The 13598-nt window shown below is 44.3% G+C and overlaps 1 protein-coding gene across 4 annotated transcripts in view; it reads right to left on the bottom strand.

The window, feature by feature from the left end:
• Positions 1-294: 294 nt before the first annotated feature.
• GPRIN1 (G protein regulated inducer of neurite outgrowth 1) overlaps positions 295-13598 on the bottom strand; it is a 155852-nt gene continuing 142548 nt past the window's right edge. For all 4 annotated transcript variants that reach the window (XM_073651375.1, XM_073651376.1, XM_073651378.1 and 1 more), the window contains one exon: positions 295-3879. In XM_073651375.1, the coding sequence (XP_073507476.1) occupies positions 1273-3879 (2607 nt within the window). In that variant the 3' untranslated portion in view covers positions 295-1272. The remainder of the gene's footprint in view (positions 3880-13598) is intronic.

Raw genomic sequence — 13598 nt, 5'->3', positions numbered from 1 at the left:
AGTCCATTCCTCCATTGCTGACAAAATCAGTGTTTGAACTGATATGCTAATGAGACTGTAGATCAGAAGCCTCTGTCACTCCAGCTCTATTGCCTGCCCAGTGCAGCCTCCTGTTTGACTGATGGCTCCTTTGCCTGAAGTCACACAGCATTAGATTGATGCTGCCAGTCAATCAGGAGGAGGCAGAACCGATTTGGGAATAGAGCTGGAGTGACAAAGGCTTCATATCTACAGCCTCATTGGCATATCAGCTCAACTGCTGATTTTTCAGTAATGGAGGAACGGACTGGCCATGTAAAGATATTGCTGAACGTGTTTTTGAAAGAGCAACATACGCATATAAATGTTGGGGGGAGGATGCAATCCTGTTGCCAGATTCCCTTTAAAGAGAAGCTGTAATTAATTCTGCTATGCCTGTTTTAGTGGTATGGTAACAGCCAGTCGTCGTTTTATTCATGAACTTCTTGTAGGAATAGCAGATGAGTTATAAGGAAAGAAAATCCAGAATTTATTTTATGGAGAATACAAACAGTATTTACTAATACAGTCATGTCTGAATAGTTTACAGAACCATTATGAATTACTCTAGAAGAATAACTGTGATTGGTTGCTTTGGGCATCAATGCCAGTTTTTGTTTTCTAATGTTTTGATAAATGAAGCAGAAGGCTTATCAATGCCTGAGACTTTTTCTGCTCACAATAACAAAACATCTCTTTGTATATAAGCCACCCGGACAATATGTTAGATCTGCCTTTTACATTTTAGAACAATATTTCTGACCCAGTCCTATCACTGAAACCTTTTTCTAAAAGGAAACAAAAATCATCCAGAGTCAGCCAATACAACCAGGTATTGTAGCAATTACCACCATAACCATTACTGCACTCTGGCACCATGTGTAGCGCACTGTCACCTCTACAACTTCCTACTAAAGCACATTGCTAAATTCTCTGCTGGTAGGCATAGGATATGTGCTGAAGGTATTAGAGCAGAAAAATGCAATGTTACACGGCATAACACTTTACATTGCCCTTGTCATGTCTTATCATGAAAAAGAGGTTTTGACATTAGAACAGCACATTTACCTTTTCAATAAAATAAAATAAAGTTAAATCCAACCACTGAGCTCTTAAGACAAGAACTTTCACGCGAAGAATCCATATTTGATTCTGTCTATACTCATTTTCAACCATTAATTTTGTTTCAATATCAGAATGAATCATTACTTGTATGTTTCTTTCAAGGGTTTAAATGGCTTATCTCTTCTAGGTTCATTCTGCAGTTTGTCCAGCATGAGAACAGCAACGGGATCTTCTTCGAAAAAAGCTGCGGAAAGCACTAGGTTGTCTTTTTTTGCTTTCATTCTTTTCTACAGCACCTCGAATAGAACTACCTCTAGCTGTATTTTGAGGAGTCATCACCTTCTGTCTCCCATGCTCCTCAATCTGCTTTTCCAGGTGTTTCTGTATGGCCATCCCCAAAACTTCAACTTCCATTGATGCTCCATACACTTCCCACGTCATACCTTTCTCATCCCAGCTGACCTCTCTTACAGGTTCTGGGTGATCTGCTTTGGCTTCTTTTACTTTGACCTCAGGATAGGAAGCTTGTGGCGATTTTCCTTTGGGAGTCATTGGGTCAGTTGCAATAGATCTTGTTTCTACTGGAAAGGACACTTGCATCTCTGCATCCTTCATCTCAGGCTTTTCACGCATGTGTGAACATGTTGTGCAGGCTTCATTGACATCCTCTGTGTTGAACATAAAAGAACATGATCCTTGCAGTGGTACCATTGGACTAACAGCTATTGAAGCACACTGCACTGTAGAATCAACTTGAATCCCTATATCATGATATAGGGTTGTTTGTATTTGTAATGTGTTTGGAAGGGCACTTACGCTGCAAGAGTCCTGCTTTTGTGTCTGATCATGGTGCAAGGCGGTTTGCTCCCCTTGGAAGGGAAAAGAAGAAGCTCCCTGTGAAATAACAATGGGGCTCACAGCCACTGACACATATTCCACCTTCTTATCAGCTTTTGTCCCAACATCCTCATTAGGAGGTGTGAGCTCAATTGAACATGTCTTAGACAATGCATCTACAAAGTTCGAGTCCTTCTTTTTATTAGATTGGAAAGAAAAAGAAACTTCATCAGGAGGTATAATAGGACTAACTGCAACTGACCTATATTCTACTCTGGTACTAGGACCAGGCTCATCATCTGGAGGAGTGATCTCAAAGGAGTATGTTTTGGGAAGGTTATCTGTAGTTTGAATATTAATATCTTTATTTTGATCTGTACCATTATTTTCTGCCATAAATGTAAAAGATGACGACCCACCCGGAAGCACAATCGGACTGATGGCCACAGATACATACTGCACTCTTGTACCACTCTGAGTGCTGTCATTATCTGACACTTTCTCTACACCAATTCTATTCAGTAGATCTGTCTGGAAAGTAAATGAAGATGATCCATCTGGGGGTACAATTGGACTTACTGCAACTGAAACACACTCTGGTCTGGTATCGGCTTGAGTGCCTACATCATGATTAGGTGGTGTCAATTCAAAGGAATATGTTTTGGGGAGTAATTCATTATTCTTTGCTTCTTGTACTCCTGCTGTGTTGCTAGAACCAGTTCTTAATGCATGAAATGTAAATGAAGAAGATCCATCAGGTGGAATTATTGGACTCACTGCTACAGATTTATACTCTACTTTGCTTTCAGTTCCATCATGGAGTTTCTCTTGTCTTCTACTGTCCATAGTTTGATTTGAACAGCAGCCTTTTCTATCTTCCTGACCCTGATCCTTTTGAAATGAGAATAATGATGTTTCTCCTGGAGGTATAATGGGACTCACAGCCACAGACCTATAGTGTACTTTTCCTTCAGCCTCACCTTCAGCAGGAGTGAGTTCACACAAATAGTTTTTTAGTAGATCATCATTCTTGCCAACATTGACTTTTTCACAAGGATTTTTAGTGAATGGTGTTATACCTGTCTGAAAAGTAAAAGATGAACTTCCATCTGGTGGAACAATAGGGCTTATTGCAATAGATCTAAACTGTTTTTCTTCCACATCACTGCCTGAACTTGAAGGCAATAAGTTAGCTGCATATGTCGTTATACCCATTTCTCCATTGGTAACCTTCTTACACTCTGCAATTGCCTCTGCCAGAATTTCTTTACTTGCTCGATCACTAAGACTACTGGCAAGTTGTATTGATTCTACTTTTCCACTAACATTTTCTTTCTCTCTTTCTGGTGTTTCTTCTTGTTCGTTATGAACTCTAGAAACTGTGGCAGTGTTCATTCCTAAAGACAGACTCACTTCAGGTACTCTGGGGGCATCTAATACTTGTCCCTTACTATCCTTCTTATTCTCTGAATTACTTAGGTCCGTTCCTTTTCCATCTGTCACTGACACAATGTTTGTGCTCTCTTCATGCGATTTCTTAGAGAGTGTCTCAGTTTGAGGGTTGTCAGATTTACAGTTCCAATCTCCTTGCTTTGATGTACATTGATCTTCCCTGACTTCATGAAAAGAATATGAACCATCAGCATCCACAGAAAAGTCCCTACGTACTTCTAAGATATCATCTGCATCTGTGTCGAAGCTGAAACTTCCTTCCATAAGTTCATGGTCTCCATGTACACTGACACAGAAGTTTCTCATACATAGATCCTCTCCATCAAGCCCCGAATTGCGTGTAGGGTCTTCAGCCTGCCATATTCTTGAGGAAATAGGAGAACGAAGGGAAAGGTTATCACTGGCACCATCTGGTGTTGACAGTTGCAATCGCTGAGGCTCTTTAGGGCTGCCCATATTTGGACCAGTTCTTTTCCATAATATTTCAAACTCCCTTCTGAATATATTCTAAAATAAAGAACAAAAAAATGATAACATTAGTGTGGTCCACAATATAGAAACACATCACAAACTGATGTGTGACAAAATAAAAGAAAACATTTCTATACTTTAAATCCACAAAGCAATATAATAACAACGTTTCCATCAACATCCTTATGCTTACAGTGGCTTGCAAAAGTATTCACCCCCCTTGGCTTTTTACTTATTTTGCTACATTACAACCTGTGTTTAAATATTTTTGTAATCCAATTTGTGTGTGATGCATCAGAACTAAATAGTCTAAGTTGGTGAAGTGAGAAAAATATAGGCATAAATTAAATTTATAGGATCAAATAACTAAAAATTGTCATGTGCATATGTATTCACCCCTTTTGCGATGCAGCCCCTAAAAAATTCTGATGCAAGCAATTATCCTTTTAAGTCACATGCTTAGTGAAAGGTAGTCAATCTGTGTGCAATCTGTCACATGGTCTATTAGTATATACATACCTTTTCTGAAAGGCCACAGAGGCTACAACACCATTAAGCAAGAGGCACCACTATCCAAGCAACACCATGAAGACCAAGGAGATCTCCAAACAAGTCAGGGACTAAGTTGTTGAGAAGTAAAAGTCAGGGTTGGGTTATAAAAAATATTCCAATCTCTGATGATCCCCCGTAGCACCATCAAATAGAGTTAACAATTCAGCCCTGCTTTCCATATATGGCAATAAGGTCACATGTTTAGACCACATGATCAGGTCCTGGGCTTATCACCCAGAGAGAAGGAGACATTTTGTGTTGTTGTCTTTGCCTAGGAAAACTGAAGGAGCAGGTAGGAGGCTCAGAGCTCCTGTATATGAGAGACCACAGCCTCAGCTGCAGTCAGTTGTGTGATAGACTGTGCATATAAGCAGAAGCTGGTACTCAGGAATCGCTGCACCATTTATGTATATGCATTACTATACTGGTAAGCAGGGGTGGATTAAGAGTAGCCAGGGCCCCGGGCAGTTTAGAAGGCGTGGCCCCTCCTCGGGCACCTGATGTATCACGTGACATGTCACATGATCCCCTTTGATAGATCATGTGATAGGTCATGTGAGTAACACACAAATGCTTTGATCACATCTGTAGACGGAAAAGGACGGAATTTTTTTACATTATGTACAACCCTATACATAACATAGCGCTATACATAATAGAGACAGCCGAACTGTCAGGAAAATCTTAATGTCAGGGACAGATTAACAGAATATTAGCCTCTTCTCCCATGCCCTCTCCTGTAGTGTTTGTCCAGAGATGACAATTATACTGTGTCTTCCTGCAAATTATCCCCCACAGCCAAAAGGCTTTATACATGAAGTGTCACAAGCTAAAATGCAAATGTATTTCCTCTTAACACAGACCTGAGATAGATTGACACCTTCTCCCAAGCAATGAGTTTGGAGGAAAGAGGAAATGGTTCGTTAAGTTCAAAGAGACCCACAGACAATTCCTGGCCACCAGCCATAGCCAGATCGGCTCCGATATTAGATATGAAATAGTACGAGTTCCATACATCCGGCAATAACGAGACCCAAATGGGTAGTGACCAAATCAGCCCAGGAATGTATAGGTAGTTTTCCCGGGCTGTAACCAAAATCAGGGAGCTGTAGCGCAAAAACACCAGAATAGCAGACTGCAGCTATGTGAAGTGTGATATCAAAATAAAGATAAAATCATAAGGGAAAAAATGGCGTAGTTTGCAAGCGTCTGCCATCAACGAGCAATGAGTTATCGCAGAAGTTAGCGTTTTTAATAAAAATGTACAGGCTGGAGACCGGCCCACATGATGTCACCACTAGGGGCATGTGGCCAGATCTCCCCTTAGGTATAAAATAATTTATGGAGAAGACAGGAGCACTCATTGCCAGGGGGGAATAAGGATTATAAGCAACGGGTCCTGTTCAATAACAGCATAATCTGGAGAGCCCCTCCTCCACCTATATTGAATCGTCTCCGCGATCGTATAGTGTAAGTAAGTTATCTTCTCTTTCCTCTTGTTTATTTTATGTAACTGCCTATGTATTTTAATGTCTCCCTTGTAACATCCTTGTATATATTTTTCCTAAACACTGCCTCCCTTTTGGATTAAATATAAAATTTAATAGTTCTGTTTCTTTTGTTCTGTAATCGTTCCCTCCCCTGAAGCCATATATACGGAGGGCGTTAAACACGGATTCCAGGCTGTGGGACCCAGGGTGTTACGCCATACTCTCACTGGTCGCTTACCGATACCTACATAGAGTGTAGCCTGGATCGCGTGCTCGCGACTCCGGACGAAATACGGACAGCGTGACGGCACGGTGAGCTATTGCATCATCTCCCCGGTGTCGTTCCTGACTGTGTGTGGGTGGAATCCCTGACAAATTGGTGGCAGTGGTGGGATATTGTGTGATCCTGCCGGTGTCGTCCCTGGCATGAACCAATAGGCTGAAATTAATTCTGCTCCATATTAATAATATTAACAAAATAATAAAAAATAATATTAATTGTATGACTTAATATTGAGCAGTTTTAAGTATGCTGACATCCCCCTATATACTGTATGAGCCCCCATATAGCTCCCTAGATACAGTATGAGCCCCTACACAGCCCCCTACACACAGTATGAGCCCCCACACTGCCACCTACATACAGTATGAGCCCCCACATAGCTTCCTAGACACAGTATGAGCCCCCACATAGCCCGCTAGATACAGTATAGGCCCTCACATAGCCTCCTAGATACAGTATGAGCCCCCACATAGCTCCCTATATACAATAGGAGCCCGCACATAGCTCCCTATATACAATAGGAGCCCGCACATAGCTCCCTATATACAATAGGAGCCCGCACATAGCTCCCTATATACAATAGGAGCCCGCACATAGCGCCCTATATACAATAGGAGCCCGCACATAGCGCCCTATATACAATAGGAGCCCGCACATAGCTCCCTATATACAATAGGAGCCCGCACATAGCTCCCTTTATACAGTATGAGCCCCCACATCGCTCCCTATATACAGCAAGAGCCCACACATAGCTCCCTATATACAATAGGAGCCGCACATAGCTCCCTATATACAATAGGAGCCCGCACATAGCTCCCTATATACAATAAGTGCCCACACATAGCTCCCTTTATACAGTATGAGCTCACACATAGCTCCCTATATTCAATAAGAGCCTGTACATAGCTCCCGATATACAGTAAAAGCCCGCACATAGCTCCCTTTATACAGTATGAGCCCCCACATAGCTCCCTATATACAGTAAGAGCCCATACATAGCTCCCTATGTACAGTAAGAGCCCACACATAGCTCCCTATATACAATAGGAGCCCGCACATAGCTCCCTATATACAATAAGAGCCTGCACATAGCTCCCTATATACAATAAGTGCCCGCACATAGCTCCCTATATACAATAAGTGCCCGCACATAGCTCCCTTTATACAGTGTGAGCCCCCACATAGCTCCCTATATTTAGTATGAGCCCGTACATAGCTCCCTTCTCTGATCGATTGTCGATTCCACAGCCAGCTCAGAGAATGGTCGAATGCAAAATACAGCTACCTGGGAGACACCTCTGATCATCGCATGAGGTGGCCCGAAGGCACCCCCCTGACGAATGTACCCAGGTCACATGCCCCCCCCCGATTCCCCTAGGTACGGCCCTTTACAGTCTATATGACAATACATGACTGGTATCTATAGAATAATCAGGGCTGTGTGCTTCTGTCCGAAGCCTCTATAGACTGCGCAAGTGCAATACCTGCACAGTCTGGCCACAAACAGAAAGACACATCCACATCCCAGACAGGGATGAGGAGTGTGGTGCCGGAGATCGCGGTATGCATAAGCACTGAGCGCATACCGCGATCTCCGGCACCATAAACACATACTTGTTCGGTACGGTCATCTCTGGAGAGGCCGGGGGAAGAGTGTGGCGCCAAAATTGGCGCCTGCGCATAGCGCGATTTTCGGCTGCATTTTAGTGAAGACAAATATGCACAGTGTCTTCAACAAAATGGACAGCGTGGCATGCGCATGCGCGTACTCTGGCGCCATTTTGTTGAATACACTCTGCACAATTGTATTCATTAAAATGAAAACGAATATCAAGCTATGCGCGGGCGCCGATTCCGGCGCAATTTTAGTGAAATAACGCAGACGATGCGCTGCAGTGGAGAGGTGGAAAAGCAAGTAGGAGTCTTTTTTTTAAATTTATTTATGGATGGGGGAGTACATATCAGGATTGGTGACTAGGATGGGGGAGCATATACCAGGATGGGGGGGAAGCATGGACCAGAATGGGGGAGCATATACCAGGATGGGGAAGCATATACTTGGATGGAGGAGTATATACCAGGATGGGGGAGCAGGATAAGGGGGGCCATGGACCAGTATGGGGTAGTATATACCAGGATGGAGGAGTATATACCAGGATGGGTGACCAGGATGGGGAGGGGGGCATGGACCAGGATGGGGTAGTATATACCAGGATGGGGGAGTATATACCAGGATGGGGGAGTATATACCAGGATGGGGGACCAGGATGGAGGAGAATATACCAATAAAAAAGCTTGCCACCCGGGCGTAGAACGGGTTCAATAGCTAGTATGATATACTGTGATACAGACATCAGATGTTATATACTATACACATTGTTATATCCCATCTGATGTCTGTAACACAGTATACCATACACTAATCTGTATACTGGATGTGACCTTTTGTACAGGGATATACACTGTACTGATCACACCTGGACCTGCCTACAGGACCGCACACATTATATATGGAGCAGTATAGTATGTGATGTCCTGTAGGTTCAGCGTTGATCAGTCAGTGCAGGATCCTATATGCGATGTCTGTGGTCGCTCTGCAGGGGCTCAGTGTGATTTATTGCAGGACTCTGAATTTTCTTGCAGATCTGGTGACACTTGAGCCGATGACCCAGAGTGACCTGATCTGCAGCAAAGGTCAGACTCCGGCAATAAGTCACACTGAGCCCCAGCAGAGCGACTGCTGACCTGACAGTATGGGATCTGTGTGAACTCATCAGGAGGAGAGCAGCGTCCTGCAGCCCTCTCCTCAATTCTCATATTTACCGCCATCCACTGAGGTCTGCTGCACAAGCTCCTCTCCGGCAGGCTGATGCTCCTCTCCGGCAGGCTGATGCTCCTCTCCGGCAAGCTGATGCCCCTCTCTTGCAGGCTGATGAGCTCCTGGCGCCGCTGTGTGACGTCAGCTCTGGAGACGCGGCACACAGCGTGCAGGGGGCGTGTCTGTCTCCCTCATGCGGCCGGCTGGCGTCTAAGGCACAGTGTGGTCCCCCTCTGCCGAAAACATTATAATGAGGGCAATCTGGCCATGGGCCCCCTGGAGGCCCAGGCCCCGGGCGGTAGCCCAGATTGCCCTCATTATAATCCGCCTGTGCTGGTAAGTAACTGTGCTTGCTGCATTGAAACTGAAACTCTGCTGAATCATCGTTTGTCTGGATTTACCTGTGTTTGTATACAACAAGTAAATCTTATCAATAGCCTATTGGCTTCTCTGTTTTTCTGGACAATCGGGTGCAATACATATCATCACACTACCAGGAAACAGAAGTTAATACAGTGCACCCTGGCATCACAAACTACACTTTCTTTTACTTTTGTACCTCCCATAGCGAGGTGGTATCATCAGCACTATACATGATGTGTGACCTATGGCAGAGTAGTGCATCACTGGTATTACAATAATCTGGCGTCCACGAACAGGATCCTACTAAATAAAAGGTGTGCAAGAAACCCCAGCCATTGTGACTGCAGAACTTAATGAACTGTACATTTGTTAATGGCCGCCGTGAGGACAAGCACAGCACCAAAAGGAAGTCCCGCCTTCTTCATCGTGCCTCAGCCAATTGCAGCACAGCATGCCGAGGAAGAGGAAGTCCTGCCTCATATACAGGATTGCAGTGCAACATCAGTGATCCCTGCAGCAATATAGAACCAGATCATAGCCAAAATTAAAGGCACAGTACCCCTGGAAGAGGGTAAGCAAACTGTACCAGCATCTGACTATAATAGACTGTACAAAATGTCTGAGGATAAAGAGTGCAATCTGCCCAGCAATAGTGGAGCTTACAGCATAACCCACACAATGCCTCTAACTATGCTGTATTATTTTGGAGCACCGTGGCTCCCAAGCTAAAAAGGGGATGCACATGAATTAAGAGACTTTAGAGAAAAGATGCAGGCTATGTTTAGACTTTATCCAGTGTCTGCAGAGCACAAGGTGGAGATATTAATTTAGCAATTGAGTGGAACAGCTCTAAGTGAGGTGAAATCCTGGCCCCATACTGAGAAAAGAACTGTGGAACTAATCTTTGAGAGGCTGAGTGACACTTTTGATATCAGAACTGTCCCATAATTAAAAATGCGGTTCTTTGGTAGAAAACAGCAGCTTGATGAGTCACTCAGAGATTTTGCTCTTAGCTTGCAAGAAGCACTGCATGCTATACGTCAGGTGGACCCTCATGAAGTAATGAATGCGGATAACGCCCTAATGAACCAGTTTGTAGAGGGGGCAAGGGCAGAGTCTATCAAAACTCAACTGAGGATACTGTCCCTGCAGAACCCAGACAGCTCATTCTTAGACTTCAAGTAGATGGCTATTAGAGTCTTGGGAGTAGAAGCAGATTCCAGTCAAGTTCCCGCTTGCAGTAGCCCATATAACCAGCCTAAGAACCAGATAGATGCTTTCTCTAAACCTGAAATAGCACCACCAACTGGCCTCAAAGAAACTGTTACCAATTGTGTTCAAGTTCAAACCCATGATGCTGCAGGTGACCTGCGTGAACAAGTAGTAGAACTCACCAAGAGACTGACAGTGGTGTGTGAGGAACTAAAAGATTTAAAGCAACAGCAGTACCGGCAACTTGAAGTCTCCTGGTTCCAAAGAGACAGATGGCGCTATGGCTCAAGAGAAAATGGCTATGACAACCCAGGTAGATGGCCTATGGATCAGTTTGACACTCTATGGAAGCCTATCTGCAGGAAGTGCTGGAGAAGCGACCACATTGAACTGGAGTGCTAACAGTTAAACTGGAATGCCCCGAGGGGAGGACCAACCCTCGGGAGAGGAACGCTTAGGTCCAGACGATCCAAAATTGGCCCCCAGATATATTGGCAGGTGTCTAGTAATCACCATTGAAATTAATGGAATTCCTTTCTCAGTTTTGCTCAACACTGGCTCTCAAGTCGCCACCATTCAAGCCTCTTATTATGAATGCTACTGGCATATCCTGGCATATCCTGACCAGTTACTGCACCTTCCAGAAGTCTCCATAAATGTTATTGCCATCAATGGACAAGCTGTTCCCCAGCAAGGTTATTGGGAACCCACAATAAAAATCGGCCAAGTGGAGCTTCCAAGACAGGACCTAATTGTTGTTGATGTCCAAGATGAAGGATTTCCCCCAGTTGTCCTGTGTATGAACATTTTGCAAAACTGCCTGCAAGAGATGCTGGATGCCCTGAAGCATGAACTGACTCTGGCCCCACCCACAGAAACAGAGGTGATCTAGAGGACCATCCGCTTACTGCATGGACATCAAAAGTTTGCTGGTCCAGATGGAACCAGGTGGTGAGTAGACGTCCCATCTTTTGCCCCCAGGTGCTGAGACGGTGGTTTGGACAAATAGGTCTGCAAGGTCAAGTCTACGATGTCCTAGTGGAATTGGTCTCGACGAATGGTGAAGTGTCCTTTCTGACTGCCCAGAGTCTAGCTACAGTAATTGGAGGGAGAGTTCCTATTCGTTTGCTGAATTTCAGCGATCAACGTGTGCAGTTGGGAAAATACCGCGCTGTTGCCAAGCTGTCAAGAGTGTCCATCCAGGATATCCTGAGTCAAGAGATGCTGAACTGTCAACAAAGTGCCCAGACAGAGGAAAGTCCCGTGAAAACTCATGAAATCCCATGGTGGAAAGAGATTCATGCGGGAGATCAGAACACGCCAGACGAATGGAAGAATGGAGTTCTGAAAGTTGTGAAAGAACACCATCAATCAAGCCTTCAGTAAAAATCCCATGAACTTTGGGAAAGTGGAAGTCATCCCGCACACCATTCCTACTGGTTCACACCAACCTATTCGGCAAAAACACCGGCCCATCCCTCAAACAATGTACCAGCCAGTGAAAAAGTTAATTCAGGACATGAAAAGCACAGATGTTATCAGAGACAGGCACAGTCCCTGGGCAGCACCACTTGCCCGTGTGAGAAAGAAAGATGGGAACATCCGTTTCTGTGTGGACTATAGAAAGCTGAATGGTGTCACCCACAAAGACGCCTACCTCATGCCACGTATTTAGGAATCCTTCACAGCTTTAAAGTCTGCTGCATTCTTCTCGACATTGGACATGACCAGTGGGTATTGGCAAGTACCTTTGCCCCAGAAGACCAAGAGAAAACAGTCTTCACAATGCCTATGGGTCTGTTTGAATTCAATCTTATGGCATTTGGACTTTGCAATGCCCCAGAAACTTTCCAAAGGCTAATGGAATAATGCCTAGGTCACAAGAACTTTGAGACAGTCCTGATTTACCTGGATGATGTGATTGTGTTTTCCAGAACATATGAAGAACACCTTGAGCACCTGTCAGATGTCTTCAAGACTCTCACTAGCTATGGCCTGAAAGTCAAGCCCTCTAAGTGTCACCTAGTGAAACCCAGAGTGCAGTATCTAGGCCACATAGTGACTGCTGAAGGAGGGGTTCCAGATCCTGAAAAGATCGCCGTTGTCCAGAAGTGGCCTGTTCCTACTACTGTCCGAGAAGTCAGAAGTTTCTTGGGATTTGCAGGATACTACCGCAGCTTCATCAAAAATTTCACCCAGATTGCTGTGCCCCTGCAAGAACTATTGAGAGGTCATTCTGCACATCAGACACGAAAGAGTCAATTGATCACCTGGACTAAAGAACTAGATATTTTCTTTAATCAGCTGAAGAAAATGTTGACAGAAGCTCCTATCCTGGCATACCCTGATTACAACTGTCCGTTTCACCTTTATACTGATGCAAGCAAGAAAGGATTAGATGCTGTCCTTGCACAAGTTCAAGATGGTAAGGAGATGGTAATTGCCTATTCGAGCCGTTCCCTCAGACTAACACAGCGGAATCCAGAGAACCTATAGTTCCTTCAAGCTTGAGCTCCTCGCATTGGTATGAGTAGTAACAAAGAACTTCAGAGACTACTTGGCGGCTACTCCTTTCATAGCCTTCACAGACAACAATCCGTTGGCGCACCTGAACACTGCCCGACTGGGAACCCTAGAACAGAGATGGGCATCACGACTGGCAAATTACTAATTCAGTATCAAATACGGAGCATGAAAATCTAATGCCAATGCTGACGTGTTGGCCTGGCTTTCTACTTGTAAAGAGCCTGAAGTTAATGATTAGGAAGAAGTGGAGATGCCAGATTTCCACCAACTGCCTGTAAAGCAGAGAGCCCGTGTGTTAAGACGAAATCTTCAGCCTTTATGCGACCAGCAAGAGCAACAGTTGCAAACTGACAGAGTCCAATGGATCCAAATCCAGGAAGAGAGTAGAGTGCTGAATACTCTAAAAGACATCCTCAGTACAAGGAATGGACTCTATGGAGATCAGGGCAGCTACAATTCCAGGGACCTTGAGTTGAATAGACTTTTGAAACAGTGTAAATGGCTATTCACT

This window comes from Phyllobates terribilis, unplaced genomic scaffold, assembly GCF_046119375.1.
Source record: "Phyllobates terribilis strain yellow unplaced genomic scaffold, ASM4611937v1 Scaffold_11__3_contigs__length_659146591, whole genome shotgun sequence".
In the NCBI taxonomy this organism is placed as follows: domain Eukaryota; kingdom Metazoa; phylum Chordata; class Amphibia; order Anura; family Dendrobatidae; genus Phyllobates; species Phyllobates terribilis.
The sequence above is the reverse complement of the archived record's forward strand: the minus strand, read 5'-3'. Positions and strand labels throughout refer to the sequence as shown.